General features: G+C 44.8%; 1 protein-coding gene across 4 annotated transcripts in view; it reads right to left on the reverse strand.

Moving 5' to 3' along the window:
• The window catches only part of LOC115206455 (galactosylgalactosylxylosylprotein 3-beta-glucuronosyltransferase 1), a 120,926-nt gene that overhangs the window by 5,821 nt on the left and 100,145 nt on the right, over positions 1-14,960 (reverse strand). The window contains exons 3-5 of one of the 4 annotated variants that reach the window (XM_029773487.1): positions 5,534-5,693; positions 4,541-4,683; positions 2,492-3,003 (exon numbers count right to left, since the gene is read on the reverse strand). In XM_029773487.1, the coding sequence (XP_029629347.1) occupies positions 2,492-3,003; positions 4,541-4,652 (624 nt within the window). In that variant the 5' untranslated portion in view covers positions 4,653-4,683; positions 5,534-5,693. Of the gene's footprint in view, positions 1-2,491; positions 3,004-4,540; positions 4,684-5,529; positions 5,719-14,960 lie in introns of all 4 variants that reach the window. The other 3 variants (XM_029773484.1, XM_029773486.1, XM_029773485.1) reach the window with 3 other exon arrangements.

Here is a 14,960-nt window from a genome sequence, read left to right on the forward strand (position 1 = left end):
CAAACGATCTCCCGGCAGCCCGCTCTTTGTCGACTGTGTTTCTGCACCACTGGCAGCGAGAGAGTCATGAAAGGAAGTTTTCTAATGAGGGGTGAACTGTAGAGTAATGTATCCACACTCAATGCAGTAGAAATAATAGTGGTGCTGGTGTTCTGTTGTAGAAGTGCTTTTTAAATGAGGTGTGTAGTGGAGAGAGGAGGTGTGTGGTGGGTGGGTGGGAAAACACTGTGGAAAGAGGTCTCTCCCTGTGTTTGTCCCAGTATTCTAGCCTTATCTGATGATAACCCATCAGCCCAGCGGATCAGAGAGGAGACGTGTCTGTGTGAAGTTTGGAAACACATTTGGGCCACCGAGAACAGGACACCCAGATAATATTTCACATAATTGTGTGTTAGGGATGACATCACCTTCTCTCAAGGGTCATGTGTGATTTCTGATAATTAGAAAACTGACCTTTATCACAAGTTTAGATCATGCATCTTTCCTACGAGTGAAATAGCTGTTTCTTTCCTCAAGGGTTTGGTTCTTGAATGAAACTGTCTCAGGCATCATCAGGGGCATTGACCCTCTCCCTCCATGCTACAATGTGAAAATGAATGTTTCCATGGCTGCCAGTAATGGGAATCAGTGCTGAAACGGCACCCCGTCTCTCCTCAGTTTAGAGCTGAGCTGATGGAAATGCCACAAAGTGCTACCCCATTTTTGTAGATTTTAAGTGTTTCTGCTAAGTTTCCTCTTGTCTATCTCTCTTTCTTTGTCTCTCTCTGTCTATGTGTGTGTAAACTATGTTTCCTTTACTGGGGCGATGCGAGTGATGGGGAGGCCCACAGAGACAGCTTGCCTATGTTCTTGAAGTCTGAGCACAACAAAGGAAACTAATCCCAAACTTTAGAGACGGTAGACATCGAGGTGTATTAATCAATCTGGAGCACAGGAGAGGGTGACGAGATGAGGATCTGTACTGGTTCACATAAGCTCCAAAGTGAGTTGTCATCAGAAATAGGCTGATACTGCTTGCGGGTGATTATACTGCTATAGGTTGATTATCTGTCTTTAATACATGGAATTGATGGCTCAGTTCAACTCCTAAACGGTGCCCCATTTTCATCAGTACACCCAATGATGCATAAACCAGAAGCAATATCATATTTACCTTTTATATCAAATACTTATTTTATGATCTAAAAAAAGTATTCAATTTAGGTGATATATTCTATTCTAAGTGATCTGGTTCACAATGTTGAATGTGGATGCTGAAGGAGAAGGCTAGATATGATAAAAGGCAGGCGCTGCCGGTAAGTATTCCTTATGGCTTTGGAAAGGCAACATAAGCATTTTTTTATGAAAGCTTAATAATTAATGCACCCCTTTACAGTGATTTAGTTTAACTATGGCAGATGCATATTTCATGAGCTATTTTAATTTTCACAATTTACAGCAGAGTCTCTGACCATGTCTCTCAACATGGAATGTTTCCCCATGGTCTGGTTTGCTCTAGGTGAGAGCATCTGCTTAATGTTATGTAATGGTGCAATACCAGAAGGTTAGGTTGGCCATTACAGTTCCTTGCTGTACGTATTTTATTCAGCTGTTGTATTTGTAACCCGTGTTTCCATATTGAATTACTGCCAAGTCTGGGAAAGAGTTCATGACATTATGAATGATTTAATTTGTAAAATGTTTCATATTTCAAATGTCAGGCCAAGCTGAACAAGCTGGCATCTTTCCAGTCAGGTTAATTCATGTCCAGATCATAACAACATGCAATCTCTTGGATGGATGTCTACTTTAAACCCCTTCACATGTAGCTGTTTTCTGCCTTGTCTCCAAAGCCATCCCCTCCATGACTTACACCTGTTAGCAGTTCTATGAGAATGGTCCGATATTTATTGCTCTGTCAGTTGGGTCTGAGTGGTTTCTCACTGACTCTCTCTATCAGTCAGCCCAAAGGCAGCTAGCTTAAGCTCAGCCCTATAGGTCGTTACTCTCCCCTATAAAGAGTGCTGGTGCTGGGTGTAAGTGATGGAGGGCTACTAGGAAGAGGGAGAGCACTCTACCTTTCCCTGGAAATCAGGCAATGACAGGCCCATCAATACAGAGCGCATCATTTACAACCTGCCCCATTCACACTAACAAGACCTGAGGCTAATGCCCCAGGGCCCAACAGCATCCATTCAAGCCAAGCCAATGTGTCTTGAGTCAAAATGGATGACCTGAGGCACTAATTACCAAGTTCAAACTTATCCTTGGACCACTGTTGTTGGTAATGGGAATCAAAATACTTCAGGCAATAACCACAATCTATTACTACCAGGAGTAGGAGTAGCCATCATTCAATGTGCAAAAATTGTTCCAAATTAAAATAAATGTAATTCATTCTTAAATGATTTGCTGTAAACTCCCCACTACCATTGTGTTCAGTGTTACTAAAGGGAATATAGTGGACCAGACGTGGCAATGAGATGCCACTGAGCCCCAGGCCTGGACTGACCTCCTCAAACAGCTCCAGGCTATAGGTGTTGTCGTCATCAGCGAAGTAGACAATGCCCGTCTGGCTGCTGTTGGAATTGAAGGTCTCTCTGAGCCAGCGCAGCGCCAGGTTCCTCTGCATGGTGCCCCGGGGTATCCTGGGGTCCCGCGTGTCCCCACGCAGCTTATAGTTCCTGGGAGTCTCCACGTTCAGGTGAGTGTAGTTGAGGCCCGTTTCCCTGAGCATGCGTGTGACCAGCGGGGTCCTTCTCTGAGAGTCCTCCACCAGGATCCAGTGCAGGTTGGCCACGTGGAGGAAGGTGTTGGCGAGCCGCGTCAGCTCTGCCTTCTGGACCGGGCGGCTGTAGGTCGGGGTGATGATGTGGATGGTGGGCAGCACGTCGGACCATGGTGGCGGCCGTGTGTACACGTACTCCGTCCTCACCACCTCAACTATGTCCTTATCAGAGGAGCAGTACTCCTTAGAGTCGCTGGCCTGGCCCGCCTCCCTCCGCCCTCCGTCGGCTCCGTCATCTGCAGGGAAACAGGAAGACATATAAGGCATTAGCATGCCCCAGGGGAGGGGTTTCCCGCTGTATAATCTCAAGTGGCACAATCCAAGAGGCAAGTACCTAAGAGTCAGTGCCGATGTACTGCAAGCCTCTTTGGTATGATAAAGATCTCTTTTACTAGGTGGTGACAGGCAGCAAAGAGTGAAAGCAGGCAGCGTGAAGTGAGCGGACAACATGGCTACAGTTTGGTTAGGGCAGCGGCTCCCCTGGCTGCCCCTACTCATTCAGCTGGAACAGCCATGGCAGGGACAGGGTCTATTCCAGTAGTGGAGCTATGATTATGTGGCCCCCATAGCCCTCTATGATGGATCTAATATCATTATTGGTACATTAAGGTAGTTCATTTCTCCACATTGTTCCATAGTTCATAGCAGTCTTTATCGGTGCTCAGTTAGAGAGGAGGTTCTCACCTCAGACAGAAACATGATATTTCTACATCACACAGCAGATTCACACAATCTCCTGAGGGACAGATGTTCTGCGGTGGCTGACAGAAAGCATTCTGGCAAACCCCTGCTACTCTTAAGACAAACAAAGGAAAGGCTCCAGTTGATTTGTGGAGACCTGCCTATTTTACATCCTACATTTCACCTTGATGGCAAATGGAAGGAGGCAAAGAACGCTATTGATTTACGGTCATCTTAAAGGCCAAGTGAAGTCAAAACTGTAATTTCCTTTGTTTTATGTATATTTCCACACTGAGGTTGGAATAATTAGGCCCCTCACTCAGACCACTCCTAGACAGTCCTAGCAAAATTCTTGATTGAGAAATTGCTGTTTGCTAAGAAGCTATTTTGTTTATTTTTGACCATTTTAATTGAAAACAAACGGATGCATTGGGCCTATTAATATGGTTATGTTCATTAGACAGAGTACTGTACTTGACATATCACACTGTTAGTTTATTAAGGTCACTTGGGTCACATTTATGGAGAGGGGGGTTCATAATGTGAGTGTGTGATAACGTCTCAAGCTTGTGAACAGTATGTGGGAGCCACATAAACACCAACTCAGGAGATTCTATAAAGCCTGCCTGGAAGCTATTAGGGAGCCGTGATTATTATGATTATTACTATTTCAGATGCTGATTAAAGTGCATTAGAAATTAATCTAGTCTCCTTTTGATTTGAAAAGTCTTCTACAGTTTAACTGCTAAATATATTAGCTGAATGACTGCTGAAGACCATATGCTGCGTGTAAATTAGCTTTACTCCAAGCACAAGCTTGGATGGGACTGTGCGAATCAAAGGACACCTACCAAGAAGTTCATTTTGGATAGCCTTAACTGACAATTGACCTATATTACAATCGGATGATGCACACCACCACATAGGGATCTGTAACGGACCCTGTGGAAGGCATGTGTTGTACTATATGTACTGTACCATGATGTTCTGTGACTGGGCATGTGATTGAATTGGATTGTATAAATTGGCTATTGAATAGTCCTACACCGTGCAACAGAGGACATATGAGAAAGTGGAGGATTGAGCATGTACCCTTGCGGATGGTGAGCAGAGGAGCGATTGCACTTTGGTGCCAAACGGTGATGAGCAGAGTCCACGGTAACACTATCAACACGATGGCAAGAATGTCTCTTCTCTTCGGCATCTCCAGGATTGGTTTTATGTCTCGTCATTACCTGCCAGGAGAGAGGAGGAGCGACAAACATGTCAACAAGGACCGCTAGCTAAATGAGCCACACTACAAGATGTGGTGGCTTGGCTGAGAGAACCACTAACTTATTTTACCATGAGACTGTCCCTTTTAAAAGACTGTCCCTTTTAGCACAGCAACATAACACCACGTCAATTCTGTTTATCTTCCCAGCGTAAAAATACTCCATTTATACACATCCTGTTAGGCAAAAGACTTAATTCGAAAGTGTGAATGCATCTGATGAGACATAAGCCCCATAAAAGCCTTCCACTGATAAAGAAATGGGTCAAGAAAAGTTTTAAGCAGTTTTCTCCTGCCTCAGTGGAGAGTAGACAGAGGGAATTCCTCAGTGGAAATTGCCATTGTGCTGCCTGAGTATCTAAAACTGTATACAGCAGTGGAGGCTGCTAAAGGGAGGACGGCTCATAATAATGGTTGGAATGGAGTAAATGGAATGGCATCAAACACATGGAAACCATGTATTTGTTACCGTTCCACTAATTCCGCCGCTGCAGCAATTACCGCGAGCCCATCCTCCCCAATTAAGGTGCCACCTAACTCCTGTGGTATACAGACAGGCACTATCTGGAACAAATAATTGAATAATTTTTGCATATGCACATTTCATTGCTTTGGAATATCAGTGTTTGATTAAACTGATGGATCAATGTGTTTGTGCTGTGGAAGGAATCTGTGCGGTGAGACTAATATGGTATTTTGCACTCATTAAAGCCTGTCATAAACAGACCTATGGCCATATTACAACAATGTCTGTAATGTATTGTGCTAAACATGTTGATGATTATGGTAAATTACTATAATTCCTCACCCACAGTTAGAACTGGATCATGGCACCATCAGTGATGCAGTGGTGCAGCTGGAGGAGCCAGGCCCGCACAGCAGCAGCACGTCGAGCAGAGTGGTGTGATCGTCCACGACATCTCAGCCAGCCATGCCTCCTCCTTACACACCCAGGAAACGCCACCCGGAGACCTGGATGGAAGACAACTGGCCAGGGCTTAGTCACCGCATGATGTCATCCGTCAGTCACGTTATAGGAAGACATGACATCAGTCACATTAGGATGCCATTTAGACCAACTCTAGGCGTCAATAACTGTACTGAAGTATCTGACAAGGTTGCCAATCAATCTACCTCAGCTGCATGTGCATCCACAATGTAATATCCCTGTCTCAACCATCACAGAACTACTGTTCAAGAGCAGGCGCACTAGAGGACTACAGTACAGAACTCCAATCAGGGCTAACGTCATTCTCCACTTGGCAAAAATTGGTTCAATGAACGTTGTTTCCATGTCATTTCAACCCCAAAAATCGATGTGATGACATTGAGTCAACATGGAAAACGTATTGGATTTGTAAAAAGTCATCAACAAAAGGGCATTTTAACCTAAATCCAATGACATGGTGACATTTTGTATTGATTTCATGTTGAATTCAGGTTACTTAACAAATCAATCAAATGTAAATCAAAACTAAACATTGAAGAGATGTCTGTGTCCAGTGGATCCTGTTTACAGGAGGTATATGCGGCAGTGACAGGTTGTTTCCATTTCTCCCTACGTTGTAGAGATTGGGAGAAACGCATACAGCCTTGTCACTTGCTAAGAGTCTGGTGCTGTGGATGGAGAATGGTGATGTTATGAAACAATTAGCATCCTATCTCATCCAAAATCATGGGAATGAATGAATGAATGAATGCCATGGAACGCTAAACTGAGCCAGGTTGTCTGTGTAGGCTGCAGCTCAAATATTGGTCGGCTGCAGATGCGACTGGGTGTATATTTTTAGACGTTTGTGATGGAAGATCAAATGAACTGCAAAGTTTTTTTTTTAAATTTTTTTTTTTTTTAATAGAGAACAGCAGGGGCCCAGTCTTGTTGAAGCATAGTATGAATGCAAATTGCCTCTGACCTGGTATTTGGTAGGGAGGGTATATGCTTGATAGGGAGTGTATATGGGAGGGTGTGTATATCGTTGATAGGGAGAGTATATGGTCGGGTGTGTATATGCTTGGTAGGGGGTGTTTATATGGTAGGGAGTGTATATGCTTAGTATGGAGTGTATATGGTAGGGTGTGTATATGGTAGGGGGTGTATTTGGTAGGGGGTGTATATGCTTGGTAGAGAGTGTATATGATAGGGAGTGTATATGCTTGGTAGGGAGTGTATATGCTTGATAGGGGTGTATATGCTTGGTAGAGGGTGTATATGCTTGGTAGGGGATGTATATGCTTGGTAGAAGGTGTATATCGTAGGGGGTATATATGCTTGGTAGGGTGTGTATATGGTAGATGCTTGATAGGGAGTGTATGTGGTAGGGTGTGTATATGGTAGGGTGTATATATGGTAGGGTGTGTATTTTCTTCGCAGAGAGTGTATATTGTATGGGGTGTGTATTGTAGGAGTTGTATATGCTTGGTAGGGGGTGTATATGCTTGGTAGGGGGTGTATATGCTTGGTGGGTGTGTATATGCCCCTAGGGGGTGTATATGCTTGGTAGGGGGTGTATATGCATGGTGGGTGTTGTGTATATACTTGGTAGGTGAATATAATTGGGAGGGGGTGTATATGCTTGGTAGGGGGCTGTATGCTAGGGGTTGTATATTCTTGGAAGGGAATGTATATGGTAGGGTGTGTATATGCTTGGTAGGGTGTGTATATGGTAAGGGGTGAATATGCTTGGAAGGGGGTGTATATGCTTAGTAGGGGGTGTATATGGTATAGGGTGTATATGCTTGGCAGGGTGTGTATATGCTTGGTAGGGGATGTAACTGCTTGGTAGCGTGTGTGTATTGTAGGGATTGTGTATGCTTGGTAGGGAGTGTATATGGTAGGGGGTGTATAGGCTTGGTAGGGGGTGTATATGCTTGGTAGCGTGTGTATATGCTTGTTAGAGGGTGTATATGCTTGGTAGGGGGTGTATATGCTTCGTAGAGGGTGTATAAGGAATGGGGTGTATATGCTTGGTATGGTGTTAATGCATAGTAGGGTGTGTTTATGGTAGGGGTGTATATGCTTGGTAGGGAGTGTATATGCTTGGTAGGGGGTGTATATGCTTGGTATGGGGTGTATATGCTTGGTAGGGGGTGTATATGCTTCGTAGAGGGTGTATATGGAATGGGGTGTATATGCTTGGTATGGTGTTAATGCATAGTAGGGTGTGTTTATGGTAGGGGTGTATATGCTTGGTAGGGAGTGTATATGGTAGGGTCTGTATATGCTTGCTAGGGGGTGTTTATCCTTTGTAGAGGGTGCATATGCTTGGTAGGGGGTGTATATGGTAGGTAGGGGGTGTGTGTGCTTGGTAGGGGGTGCATGTGCATGGTACGGGGTGTACATAATTAATAGGGGGTGTATGTGCTTGGTAGGGTGTGTATATCCTTGGTAGCGGGTGTATATGCTTCGTAGGGGGTGTATATGGTAGGTACGGGGTGTATGTGCTTGGTAGGGGGTGTATGTGGTTCGTAGCGGGTGTATATGCTTGGTAGGGAGTGTATATGGCAGGGGGTGTATATATTTGGTAGGGGGTGTATATGCTTGGTAGGGAGTGTATATGCTTGGTATGGAGTGTATATGCTTGCTAGGGGTGTATATGCTTGGTAGAGGGTGTATATGCTTGGTAGGGGGTGTATAAGCTTGGTGGGGCGTGTATGTGCTTGGTGGGGCGTGTATGTGCTTGGTAGGGGCTGCATATGCTTGGTGGGGGGGGTGTGTGCTTGGTGGGGGGTGTATATGGTAGAGAGTGTAAATGCTTGATAGGGAGTGTATATGCTTGATAGGGAGTGTATATGGTAGGGTGTGTATATGCTTGGTAGAAGGTGTATATCGTATGGGGTGTATATGCTTGGAAGGGGGTGTATATGGTAGGGTGTGTATAAGCTTGGTAGGGGATGTATATGCTTGGTCGGGTGTGTGTATTGTAGTGGTTGTATATGCTTGGTAGGGAGTGTATATGGTAGGGTGTGTATAAGCTTGGTTGGGAGTGTATATGGTAGGGGTTGTATGTGCTTGGTAAGGAGTTTAGATCCTTGTAGGGGGTGTTTGTGCTTGGTAGGGGGTGTTTATGTTTGGAATTTGTTGTATATGCTTGGTAAGGGGTGTATATTCTTGGTAGGGGGTGTATATGGAATGTGGTGTATATGCTTGGTGGGGTGTTAATGCATAGTAGGGTATGTTTATTGTAGGGGGTGTATATGCTTGGTAGGGGATGTATATGCTTGGTAGGGTGTGTATATGCTTGGTAGGGGGTGTATATCTTTTGTAGGGGGTGTATATGCTTGGTAGGGGGTGTATATGGTTGGTAGGGGGTGTATGTGCTTGGTAGGGTGTGTATATTCTTGGTAGGGGGTGTATATGTTAGGGGGTGTATCAGCTTGGTGGGCGTGTATATGCCCCTATTGGGTGTATATGCTTGGTAGGGGGTGTGTATGCTTTGTTGGGGGTGTATATGCTTGGTCGGCGTGTATATGCTTGGTAGGGGGTGTATATGCATGGTGGGTGTTGTATATACTTGGTAGGGGTTGTATATAATTGGGAGGGTGTGTATATGCTTGGTTGGGGGTGTGTATGGTAGGGGTTGTATATTCTTGGAAGGGAATGTATATGGTAGGGTGTGTATATGTTTTGTAAGGTGTGTATATGGTAAGGGTGAATATGCTTGGTAGGGGGTGTATATGCTTGGTAGTGGGTGTATGTGCTTGGTAGGGGGTGTATATGGAGTGTATTTGCTTGTTAGGGGGTGTATATGCGTGGTAGGGGGTGTATATGCTTGCTAGGGGGTTTATATGCTTGGTTGGGGGTGTATATGCTTGGTAGGGGGTGTATATGGTATGGGGTGTATATGTTTTGTAGGGTGTGTATATGGTAAGGGGTGAATATGCTTGGTACGGGGTGTATATGCTTGGTAGTGGGTGTATGTGTTTGTTAGGAAGTGTATGTGCTTGGTAGCGGGTGTATATGCTTGGTACGGGGTGTATATGCTTGGTAGGAGGTGTATGTGTTTGTTAGGAAGTGTATGTGCTTGGTAGCGGGTGTATATGCTTGGTAGGGGGTGTATATGGAGTGTATATTCTTGGTAGGGTGTGTATGTGCTTGGTAGGGGGTGTATATGCTTTGATGGGGGTGTATGTGCTTGGTAGGGAGTGTATGTGTTTGTTAGGAAGTGTATGTGCTTGGTAGGGGGTGTATATGCTTGGTAGGGTGTGTATGTGCTTGGTAGTGGGTGTATATGCTTGGTAGGGGATGTATATGCTTGGTAGGGTGTTTATATGCTTGGTTGGGGGTGTATGTGCTTGGTAGGGGGTGTATATCCTTTGAAGGGGGTGTATGTGCTTGGTAGGGATTGTATGTGCTTGGTAGGGAGTGTATGTGGTTGGTAGCGGGTGTATGTGCTTGGTAGGGAGTGTATATGGCAGGGGTGTATATGTTTGGTAGGGGGTGTATATGCTTGGTAGGGAGTGTATATGCTTGGTAGGGAGTGTATATGCTTGCTAGGGGTGTATATGCTTGGTAGAGGGTGTATATGCTTGGTAGGGGATGTATAAGCTTGGTGGGGCGTGTATGTGCTTGGTGGGGCGTGTATGTGCTTGGTAGGGGCTGCATATGCTTGGTGGGGGGTGTGTGTGCTTGGTGGGGGGTGTATATGGTAGAGAGTGTAAATGCTTGATAGGGAGTGTATATGCTTGATAGGGAGTGTATATGGTAGGGTGTGTATATGCTTGGTAGAAGGTGTATATCGTAGGGGGTGTATATGCTTGGAAGGGGGTGTATATGGTAGGGTGTGTATAAGCTTGGTAGGGGATGTATATGCTTGGTAGGGTGTGTGTATTGTAGTGGTTGTATATGCTTGGTAGGGAGTGTATATGGTAGGGTGTGTATAAGCTTGGTAGGGAGTGTATATGGTAGGGGTTGTATGTGCTTGGTATGGAGTTTAGACGCTTGGTAGGGGGTGTTTGTGCTTGGTAGGGGGTGTTTATGTTTGGAATTTGTTGTATATGAATGGTAGGGGGTGTATATTCTTGGTAGGGGGTGTATATTCTTGGTAGGGGGTGTATATGGAATGTGGTGTATATGCTTGGTAGGGTGTTAATGCATAGTAGGGTATGTTTATTGTAGGGGGTGTATATGCTTGGTAGGGGATGTATATGCTTGGTAGGGTGTGTATATGCTTGGTAGGGGGTGTATATCTTTTGTAGGGGGTGTATATGCTTGGTAGGGGGTGTATATGGTTGGTAGGGGGTGTATGTGCTTGGTAGGGTGTATATTCTTGGTAGGGGGTGTATATGTTAGGGGTGTATCAGCTTGGTGGGCGTGTATATGCCCCTATTGGGTGTATATGCTTGGTAGGGGGTGTGTATGCTTTGTTGGGGGTGTATATGCTTGGTCGGCGTGTATATGCTTGGTAGGGGGTGTATATGCATGGTGGGTGTTGTATATACTTGGTAGGGGTTGTATATAATTGGGAGGGTGTGTATATGCTTGGTTGGGGGTGTGTATGGTAGGGGTTGTATATTCTTGGAAGGGAATGTATATGGTAGCGTGTGTATATGTTTTGTAAGGTGTGTATATGGTAAGGGGTGAATATGCTTGGTAGGGGGTGTATATGCTTGGTTGGAGGTGTATGTGCTTGGTAGGGGGTGTATATGGAGTGTATTTGCTTGTTAGGGGGTGTATATGCGTGGTAGGGGTGTATATGCTTGCTAGGGGGTTTATATGCTTGGTTGGGGGTGTATATGCTTGGTAGGGGGTGTATATGCTTTGATGGGGGTGTTTGTGCTTGGTAGGGAGTGTATGTGTTTGTTAGGAAGTGTATGTGCTTGGTAGGGGGTGTATATGCTTGGTAGTGGGTGTATATGGAGTGTATATGCTTGGTAGGGTGTGTATGTGCTTGATAGTGGGTGTATATGCTTGGTAGGGGATGTATATGCTTGGTAGGGTGTTTATATGCTTGGTTGGGGGTGTATGTGCTTGGTAGGGGGTGTATATCCTTTGAAGGGGGTGTATGTGCTTGGTAGGGAGTGTATGTGCTTGGTAGGGAGTGTATGTGGTATGGGGTGTGTTTTCTTGGCAGGCTGTGTATATGGTTGGTAGGGGGTGTATGTACTTGGTAGGGTGTGTATATGTTTTGTAAGGTGTGTATATGGTAAGGGGTGAATATGCTTGGTAGGGGGTGTATATGCTTGGTTGGAGGTGTATGTGCTTGGTAGGGGGTGTATATGGAGTGTATTTGCTTGTTAGGGGGTGTATATGCGTGGTAGGGGGTGTATATGCTTGTTAGGGGGTTTATATGCTTGGTTGGGGGTGTATATGCTTGGTAGGGTGTGTATATGGTATGGGGTGTATATGTTTTGTAGGGTGTGTATATGGTAAAGGGTGAATATGCTTGGTAGTGAGTGTATATGGTAGTGTGTGTTAATAAGCTTGGTAGGGAGTGTATATTCTTGGTAGGAGGAGTATATGCTTGGTGGGGGGTGTATATGGTAGGGGGTGTATATGCTTGGTAGGGGGTGTATATGCTTGGTAGGGGTTGTATATGCTTGGTAGGGTGTGTGTATTGTAGGGGTTGTATATGCTTGGTAGGGAGTGAATATGCTTGGTAGGTGTGTGTATTGTAGGGGTTGTATATGCTTGGTAGGGAGTGTATATGCTTGGTACGGTGTGTGTATTGTAGGGTGTGTATATTCTTGGTAGGAGGAGTATATGCTTGGTGGGGGTGTATATGGTAGGGGGTGTATATGCTTGGTAGGGGGTGTATATGCTTGGTAGGGGTTGTATATGCTTGGTAGGGTGTGTGTATTGTAGGGGGTGTATATGCTTGGTAGGGAGTGAATATGCTTGGTAGGTGTGTGTATTGTAGGGGTTGTGTATGCTTGGTAGGGAGTGAATATGCTTGGTACGGTGTGTGTATTGTAGGGGTTGTATATGCTTGGTAGGAGGTGTATATGCTAGGTGGTGTATATGCTTGTTAGGGAGTGTATATGGTAGGTGTTGTGTATGCTTGGTAGGGTGTGTATAAGCTTGGTAGGGGGTGTTTATGCTTGGAATTTGGTGTGTTTGCTTGGTAGGGGTGTATATGGTAGGTAGGGGGTATATATGCTTGGTAGGGGGTGTATATGCTTGGTAGGGTGTCTATATGCTTGGTAGGGTGTATATATGCTTGGTAGGGGGTCTATATGCTTATTAGTGGTTCTATATTTATGGTAGGGTGTGTCTATGCTTTGTAGGGGGTGTATATGGTATGGGGTGTATATGCTTGGTAGACTGTTAATGCAATGTAGGGGGTGTTTATGGTAGGGGGTGTATATGCTTTGTGGGGAGTGTATATGGTAGGTTGTGTATATGGTAGGGGGTGTATATGCTTGGTAGGTGGTGTATATGGTTGGTAGGGGGTGTATATGGTTGTTTTGGGGTGTATATGCTTGGTCGGGGGTGTATATGCTTGGTAGGGGGTGTATGTGCTTGGTAGGGGGTGTGTATATGCTTGGTAGGGGTGTGTATATGCTTGTTAGGGTGTGTGTATTGTAGGGGTTGTATATGCTTGGTAGGGAGTGAATATGCTTGGTAGGTGTGTGTATTGTAGGGGTTGTGTATGCTTGGTAGGGAGTGAATATGCTTGGTACGGTGTGTTTTGTAGGGGTTGTATATGCTTGGTAGGAGGTGTATATGCTAGGTGGTGTATATGCTTGTTAGGGAGTGTATATGGTAGGTGTTGTATATGCTTGGTAGGGGTGTGTATGCTTGGTAGGGTGTGTATAAGCTTGGTAGGGGTGTTTATGCTTAGAATTTGGTGTTTTTGCTTGGTAGGGGTGTATATGGTAGGTAGGGGGTATATATGCTTGGTAGGGGGTGTATATGGTAGGTGGTGTATATGCTTGTTAGGGAGTGTATATGGTAGGTGTTGTATATGCTTGGTAGGGGTGTGAATGCTTGGTAGGGTGTGTATAAGCTTGGTAGGGGGTGTTTATGCTTGGAATTTGGTGTTTTTGCTTGGTAGGGGTGTATATGGTAGGTACGGGGTATATATGCTTGGTAGGGGGTGTATATGGTAGGTGGTGTATATGCTTGTTAGGGAGTGTATATGGTAGGTGTTGTATATGCTTGGTAGGGGTGTGTATGCTTGGTAGGGTGTGTATAAGCTTGGTAGGGGGTGTTTATGCTTGGAAATTGGTGTGTTTGCTTGGTAGGGGTGTATATGGTAGGTAGGGGGTATATATGCTAGGTAGGGGGTATATATGCTTGGCAGGGGGTGTATATGCTTGGTAGGGGGTGTATGTGCTTGGTAGGGGGTCTATATGCTTGGTAGGGTGTCTATATGCTTGGTAGGGGGTCTATATGCTTGGTAGTGGTTCTATATTTATGGTAGGGGGTGTCTATGCTTTGTAGGGGGTGTATATGGTATGGGGTGTATATGCTTGGTAGACTGTTAATGCAATGTAGGGGGTGTTTATGGTAGGGGGTGTATATGCTTTGTGGGGAGTGTATATGGTAGGTTGTGTATATGGTAGGGGGTGTATATGCTTGGTAGGTGGTGTATATGGTTGGTAGGGGGTGTATATGGTTGGTTTGGGGTGTATATGCTTGGTCGGGGGTGTATATGCTTGGTAGGGGGTGTATTTGCTTGGTAGGGGGTGTGTATATGCTTGGTAGGGGTGTGTATATGCTTGTTAGGGGGTGTATATGGTAGGGGGTGTATATGCTTGGTAGGGGTGTGTATGGTAGGGGGTGTATATGCTCGAAGTGAACAAGATTTCTAAACAATCTCTCCTCAAATTGAAGAATGGCTCCTGAGAATTCAGACCAATCAGATGGAAGGGTGACAATCATGAACACTATTTTGAATGGACTGACTAGAAGTGGAACCCATGGATAATACTTCACTGTATTGAAGATAAAAAAGATCCATGCTTGCTGCTTTTGTCACTGATTCCATGCTCACAAAAAAACAGTGATGTAGGGTATATGTTTCTCAATGGGAGAGCTGCAAGAACACCTTCCCTTTCCACAGCTCAACACATTGTGATGGATCAGACAGAATAAGATGAACACAACCTGGACATTGTACAACACAACAAGTTGTCAACATTTCACTCCATTTTTTCTTTCTCAAAGAGAACTAGAAAACAGATGCATCCTGACAGCCTTCATCTTCTCTTTACAGTCTTATGTTATACATCTTAATTGAATATGAGGAAGCTATGGTCTTAATCATCAAGAAATCCTTTGAAAAATCATGTCAAAAC

This window comes from Salmo trutta, chromosome 13, assembly GCF_901001165.1.
Source record: "Salmo trutta chromosome 13, fSalTru1.1, whole genome shotgun sequence".
NCBI classification, from domain to species: domain Eukaryota; kingdom Metazoa; phylum Chordata; class Actinopteri; order Salmoniformes; family Salmonidae; genus Salmo; species Salmo trutta.